Source organism: Salvelinus fontinalis, chromosome 36, assembly GCF_029448725.1.
Source record: "Salvelinus fontinalis isolate EN_2023a chromosome 36, ASM2944872v1, whole genome shotgun sequence".
NCBI classification, from domain to species: domain Eukaryota; kingdom Metazoa; phylum Chordata; class Actinopteri; order Salmoniformes; family Salmonidae; genus Salvelinus; species Salvelinus fontinalis.
In genome coordinates, this window is record NC_074700.1 from 26920574 (window position 1) to 26929265 (window position 8692).

Here is an 8692-nt window from a genome sequence, read left to right on the forward strand (position 1 = left end):
TCTCTTTGACTATTTATACTGAATTAACTCTCTGACTATTTATACTGAATTAACTCTCTCTTTGACTATTTATACTGAATTAACTCTCTGACTATTTATACTGAATTAACTCTCTCTTTGACTATTTATACTGAATTAACCTCTGACTATTTATACTGAATTAACTCTCTCTCTGTCTATTTATACTGAATTAACTCTCTCTCTGACTATTTATACTGAATTAACTCTCTCTCTCTGACTATTTATACTGAATTAACTCTCTGACTATTTATACTGAATTAACTCTCTCTGTCTATTTATACTGAATTAACTCTCTCTCTGACTATTTATACTGAATTAACTCCCCTCTCTGACTATTTATACTGAATTAACTCTCTCTCTGACTATTTATACTGAATTAACTCTCTGACTATTTATACTGAAATAACTCTCTCTCTCTGACTATTTATACTGAATTAACTCTCTGACTATTTATACTGAATTAACTCTCTCTCTCTGTCTATTTATACTGAATTAACTCCCTCTCTCTGACTATTTATACTGAATTAACTCTCTCTCTGACTATTTATACTGAATTAACTCTCTCTCTGACTATTTATACTGAATTAACTCTCTGACTATTTATCCTGAATTAACTCTCTGACTATTTATACTGAATTAACTCTCTGACTATTTATACTGAATTAACTCTCTCTCTCTGACTATTTATACTGAATTAACTCTCTGACTATTTATACTGAATTAACCTCTCTCTGTCTATTTATACTGAATTAACTCTCTCTCTGACTATTTATACTGAATTAACTCCCCTCTCTGACTATTTATACTGAATTAACTCTCTCTCTGACTATTTATACTGAATTAACTCTCTGACTATTTATACTGAAATAACTCTCTCTCTCTGACTATTTATACTGAATTAACTTTCTCTTTGACTATTTATACTGAATTAACTATCTGACTATTTATACTGAATTAACTCTCTGACTATTTATACTGAATTAACTCTCTCTCTCTGTCTATTTATACTGAATTAACTCCCTCTCTCTGACTATTTATACTGAATTAACTCTCTTTCTGACTATTTATACTGAATTAACTCTCTCTCTCTGACTATTTATACTGAATTAACTCTCTGACTATTTATCCTGAATTAACTCTCTGACTATTTATACTGAATTAACTCTCTGACTATTTATACTGAATTAACTCTCTCTTTGACTATTTATACTGAATTAACTATCTGACTATTTATACTGAATTAACTCTATCTGACTATTTATACTGAATTAACTCTCTCTCTGACTATTTATACTGAATTAACTCTCTCTCTCTGACTATTTAAACTGAATTAAATCTCTGACTATTTATACTGAAATAACTCTCTCTCTCTGACTATTTATACTGAATTAACTTTCTCTTTGACTATTTATACTGAATTAACTATCTGACTATTTATACTGAATTAACTCTCTGACTATTTATACTGAATTAACTCTCTCTCTCTGTCTATTTATACTGAATTAACTCCCTCTCTCTGACTATTTATACTGAATTAACTCTCTCTCTCTGACTATTTATACTGAATTAACTCTCTGACTATTTATACTGAATTAACTCTCTGACTATTTATACTGAAATAACTCTCTCTCTCTGAATATTTATACTGAATTAACTCTCTCTCTCTGACTATTTATACTGAATTAACTCTCTGACAATTTATACTGAATTAACTCTCTCTGACTATTTATACTGAAATAACTCTCTCTCTCTGACTATTTATACTGAATTAACTCTCTGACTATTTATACTAAGTTAACTCTCTCTTTGGCTATTTATACTGAATTAACTCTCTGACTATTAATACTGAATTAACTCTCTCTTTGACTATTTATACTGAATTAACTATCTGACTATTTATACTGAATTAACTCTCTCTTTGACTATTTATACTGAATTAACTATCTGACTATTTATACTGAATTAACTCTCTCTCTCTGACTATTTATACTGAATTAACTCTCTGACTATTTATACTGAATTAACTCTCTCTTTGACTATTTATACTGAATTAACTCTCTGACTATTTATACCGAATTAACTCTCTCTGTCTATTTATACTGAATTAACTCTCTCTCTGACTATTTATACTGAATTAACTCCCTCTCTGACTATTTATACTGAATTAACTCTCTCTCTGACTATTTATACTGAATTAACTCTCTCTCTCTGACTATTTATACTGAATTAACTCTCTGACTATTTATACTGAATTAACTCTCTCTCTCTCTGACTATTTATACTGAATTAACTTTCTCTTTGACTATTTATACTGAATTAACTATCTGACTATTTATACTGAATTAACTCTCTCTTTGACTATTTATACTGAATTAACTATCTGACTATTTATACTGAATTAACTCTCTCTTTGACTATTTATACTGAATTAACTCTGACTATTTATACTGAATTAACTCTCTCTCTGTCTATTTATACTGAATTAACTCTCTCTCTGACTATTTATACTGAATTAACTCTCTCTCTCTGACTATTTATACTGAATTAACTCTCTGACTATTTATACTGAATTAACTCTCTCTGTCTATTTATACTGAATTAACTCTCTCTCTGACTATTTATACTGAATTAACTCCCCTCTCTGACTATTTATACTGAATTAACTCTCTCTCTGACTATTTATACTGAATTAACTCTCTGACTATTTATACTGAAATAACTCTCTCTCTCTGACTATTTATACTGAATTAACTCTCTGACTATTTATACTGAATTAACTCTCTCTCTCTGTCTATTTATACTGAATTAACTCCCTCTCTCTGACTATTTATACTGAATTAACTCTCTCTCTGACTATTTATACTGAATTAACTCTCTCTCTGACTATTTATACTGAATTAACTCTCTGACTATTTATCCTGAATTAACTCTCTGACTATTTATACTGAATTAACTCTCTGACTATTTATACTGAATTAACTCTCTCTCTCTGACTATTTATACTGAATTAACTCTCTGACTATTTATACTGAATTAACTCTCTCTGTCTATTTATACTGAATTAACTCTCTCTCTGACTATTTATACTGAATTAACTCCCCTCTCTGACTATTTATACTGAATTAACTCTCTCTCTGACTATTTATACTGAATTAACTCTCTGACTATTTATACTGAAATAACTCTCTCTCTCTGACTATTTATACTGAATTAACTTTCTCTTTGACTATTTATACTGAATTAACTATCTGACTATTTATACTGAATTAACTCTCTGACTATTTATACTGAATTAACTCTCTCTCTCTGTCTATTTATACTGAATTAACTCCCTCTCTCTGACTATTTATACTGAATTAACTCTCTCTCTGACTATTTATACTGAATTAACTCTCTCTCTCTGACTATTTATACTGAATTAACTCTCTGACTATTTATCCTGAATTAACTCTCTGACTATTTATACTGAATTAACTCTCTGACTATTTATACTGAATTAACTCTCTCTTTGACTATTTATACTGAATTAACTATCTGACTATTTATACTGAATTAACTCTATCTGACTATTTATACTGAATTAACTCTCTCTCTGACTATTTATACTGAATTAACTCTCTCTCTCTGACTATTTAAACTGAATTAAATCTCTGACTATTTATACTGAAATAACTCTCTCTCTCTGACTATTTATACTGAATTAACTTTCTCTTTGACTATTTATACTGAATTAACTATCTGACTATTTATACTGAATTAACTCTCTGACTATTTATACTGAATTAACTCTCTCTCTCTGTCTATTTATACTGAATTAACTCCCTCTCTCTGACTATTTATACTGAATTAACTCTCTCTCTCTGACTATTTATACTGAATTAACTCTCTCTCTGACTATTTATACTGAATTAACTCTCTCTCTCTGACTATTTATACTGAATTAACTCTCTGACTATTTATACTGAATTAACTCTCTGACTATTTATACTGAATTAACTCTCTCTTTGACTATTTATACTGAATTAACTTTCTCTTTGACTATTTATACTGAATTAACTATCTGACTATTTATACTGAATTAACTCTCTCTTTGACTATTTATACTGAATTAACTATCTGACTATTTATACTGAATTAACTCTCTCTCTGACTATTTATACTGAATTAACTCTCTCTCTGACTATTTAAACTGAATTAAATCTCTGACTATTTATACTGAAATAACTCTCTCTCTCTGACTATTTATACTGAATTAACTATCTGACTATTTATACTGAATTAACTCTCTGACTATTTATACTGAATTAACTCTCTCTCTCTGTCTATTTATACTGAATTAACTCCCTCTCTCTGACTATTTATACTGAATTAACTCTCTCTCTGACTATTTATACTGAATTAACTCTCTCTCTCTGACTATTTATACTGAATTAACTCTCTGACTATTTATACTGAATTAACTCTCTGACTATTTATACTGAATTAACTCTCTGACTATTTATACTGAATTAACTCTCTCTTTGACTATTTATACTGAATTAACTCTCTGACTATTTATACTGAATTAACTCTATCTGACTATTTATACTGAATTAACTCTCTCTCTGACTATTTATACTGAATTAACTCCCTCTCTGACTATTTATACTGAATTAACTCTCTCTCTGACTATTTATACTGAATTAACTCTCTCTCTCTGACTATTTAAACTGAATTAAATCTCTGACTATTTATACTGAAATAACTCTCTCTCTCTGACTTTTTATACTGAATTAACTTTCTCTTTGACTATTTATACTGAACTAACTATCTGACTATTTATACTGAATTAACTCTCTGACTATTTATACTGAATTAACTCTCTCTCTCTGACTATTTATACTGAATTAACTCCCTCTCTCTGACTATTTATACTGAATTAACTCTCTCTCTCTGACTATTTATACTGAATTAACTCTCTCTCTGACTATTTATACTGAATTAACTCTCTCTCTCTGACTATTTATACTGAATTAACTCTCTGACTATTTATACTGGATTAACTCTCTGACTATTTATACTGAATTGACTCTCTCTTTGACTATTTATACTGAATTAACTTTCTCTTTGACTATTTATACTGAATTAACTATCTGACTATTTATACTGAATTAACTCTCTCTTTGACTATTTATACTGAATTAACTCTCTGACTATTTATACTGAATTAACTCTCTCTTTGACTATTTATACTGAATTAACTATCTGACTATTTATACTGAATTAACTCTCTCTCTGACTATTTATACTGAATTAACTCTCTCTCTGACTATTTATACTGAATTAACTCTCTCTCTCTGACAATTTATACTGAATTAACTCTCTGACTATTTATACTGAATTAACTCTCTCTGTCTATTTATACTGAATTAACTCTCTCTCTGACTATTTATACTGAATTAACTCCCCTCTCTGACTATTTATACTGAATTAACTCTCTCTCTGACTATTTATACTGAATTAACTCTCTGACTATTTATACTGAAATAACTCTCTCTCTCTGACTATTTATACTGAATTAACTTTCTCTTTGACTATTTATACTGAAATAACTCTCTCTCTCTGACTATTTATACTGAATTAACTCTCTTGACTATTTATACTGAATTAACTCTCTGACTATTTATACTGAATTAACTCTCTCTCTCTGTCTATTTATACTGAATTAACTCCCTCTCTCTGACTATTTATACTGAATTAACTCTCTCTCTGACTATTTATACTGAATTAACTCTCTCTCTGACTATTTATACTGAATTAACTCTCTGACTATTTATCCTGAATTAACTCTCTGACTATTTATACTGAATTAACTCTCTGACTATTTATACTGAATTAACTCTCTCTTTGACTATTTATACTGAATTAACTATCTGACTATTTATACTGAATTAACTCTATCTGACTATTTATACTGAATTAACTCTCTCTCTGACTATTTATACTGAATTAACTCCCTCTCTGACTATTTATACTGAATTAACTCTCTCTCTGACTATTTATACTGAATTAACTCTCTCTCTGACTATTTAAACTGAATTAAATCTCTGACTATTTATACTGAAATAACTCTCTCTCTGACTATTTATACTGAATTAACTTTCTCTTTGACTATTTATACTGAATTAACTATCTGACTATTTATACTGAATTAACTCTCTGACTATTTATACTGAATTAACTCTCTCTCTCTGTCTATTTATACTGAATTAACTCCCTCTCTCTGACTATTTATACTGAATTAACTCTCTCTCTGACTATTTATACTGAATTAACTCTCTCTCTCTGACTATTTAAACTGAATTACATCTCTGACTATTTATACTGAATTAACTCTCTGACTATTTACACTGAATTAACTCTCTCTGTCTTTTTATACTCAATTAACTCTCTCTCTGACTATTTATACTGAATTAACTCCCTCTCTGACTATTTATACTGAAATAACTCTCTCTCTGACTATTTATACTGAATTAACTCTCTCTCTCTGACTATTTATACTGAATTAACTCTCTGACTATTTATACTGAAATAACTCTCTCTCTCTGACTATTTATACTGAATTAACTTTCTCTTTGACTATTTATACTGAATTAACTATCTGACTATTTATACTGAATTAACTCTCTGACTATTTATACTGAATTAACTCTCTCTCTCTGTCTATTTATACTGAATTAACTCCCTCTCTCTGACTATTTATACTGAATTAACTCTCTCTCTCTGACTATTTATACTGAATTAACTCTCTCTCTGACTATTTATACTGAATTAACTCTCTCTCTCTGACTATTTATACTGAATTAACTCTCTGACTATTTATCCTGAATTAACTCTCTGACTATTTACACTGAATTAACTCTCTGACTATTTATACTGAATTAACTCTCTGACTATTTATACTGAATTAACTCTCTCTTTGACTATTTATACTGAATTAACTCTCTCTCTCTGACTATATATACTGAATTAACTCTTTGACTATTTATACTGAATTAACTCTCTGACTATTTATACTGAATTAACTCTCTCTCTCTGACTATTTATACTGAATTAACTCCCTCTCTCTGACTATTTATACTGAATTAACTCTCTTTGACTATTTATACTGAATGAACTATCTGACTATTTTTACTGAATTAACTCTCTCTCACTGTCTATTTATACTGAATTAACTCCCTCTCTCTGACTATTTTTACTGAATTAATTCTCTCTCTCTGACTATTTATACTGAATTAACTCTATCTCTGACTATTTATACTGAATTAACTCTCTGACTATTTATACAGAATTAACTCCCTCTGGCTATTTATACTGAAATAACTCTCTTTGACTATTTATACTGATTTAACTCTCTCTTTGACTATTTATACTGAATTAACTCTCTGACTATTTATACTGAATTTACTCTCTCTTTGACTATTTATACTGAATTAACTCTCTGACTATTTATACTGAATTAACTCTCTCTTTGACTATTTATACTGAATTAACTCTCTGACTATTTATACTGAATTAACTCTCTGACTATTTATACTGAATTAACTCTCTCTCTTTGACTATTTATACTGAATTAACTCTCTCTCTCTGACTATTTATACTGAATTAACTCTCTCTCTCTGACTATTTATACTAAATTAACTCCCTCTTTGGCTATTTATACTGAATTAACTATCTGACTATTTATACTGAATTAACTCTCTGACTATTTATACTGAATTAACTCTCTCTTTGACTATTTATACTGAATTAACTATCTGACTATTTATACTGAATTAACTCTCTCTTTGACTATTTATACTGAATTAACTATCTGACTATTTATACTGAATTAACTCCCTCTCTGACTATTTATACTGAATTAACTCTCTCTCTGACTATTTATACTGAATTAACTCTCTCTCTGACTATTTATACTGAATTAACTCTCTGACTATTTATACTAAATTAACTCTCTCTCTCTGACTATTTATACTGAATTAACTCTCTGACTATTTATACTGAAATAACGCTCTCTCTCTGACTATGTATACTGAATTAACTTTCTCTTTGACTATTTATACTGAATTAACTTTCTCTTTGACTATTTATACTGAATTAACTCTCTGACTATTTATACTGAATTAACTCTCTGACTATTTATACTGAATTAACTCTCTCTCTCTGTCTATTTATACTGAATTAACCTCTCTGACTATTTATACTGAATTAACTCTCTCTCTGACTATTTATACTGAATTAACTCTCTCTCTGACTATTTATACTGAATTAACTCTCTCTCTCTGACTATTTATACTGAATTAACTCTCTGACTATTTATCCTGAATTAACTCTCTGACTATTTATACTGAAATAACTCTCTCTCTCTGACTATTTATACTGAATTAACTTTCTCTTTGACTATTTATACTGAATTAACTATCTGACTATTTATACTGAATTAACTCTCTGACTATTTATACTGAATTAACTCTCTCTCTCTGTCTATTTATACTGAATTAACTCCCTCTCTCTGACTATTTATACTGAATTAACTCTCTCTCTCTGACTATTTATACTGAATTAACTCTCTCTCTCTGTCTATTTATACTGAATTAACTCCCTCTCTCTGACTATTTATCCTGAATTAACT

The 8692-nt window shown here is 28.8% G+C and overlaps 1 protein-coding gene across 1 annotated transcript in view; it reads left to right on the top strand.

Annotated features, from left to right (window-relative positions):
• LOC129835651 (coiled-coil domain-containing protein 171-like) overlaps positions 1-7355 on the top strand; it is a 92327-nt gene extending 84972 nt beyond the window's left edge. Inside the window, exon 15 of the mRNA XM_055901372.1 lies at positions 7350-7355. Within this exon, the coding sequence (XP_055757347.1) occupies positions 7350-7355 (6 nt within the window). The remainder of the gene's footprint in view (positions 1-7349) is intronic.
• Positions 7356-8692: the final 1337 nt, after the last annotated feature.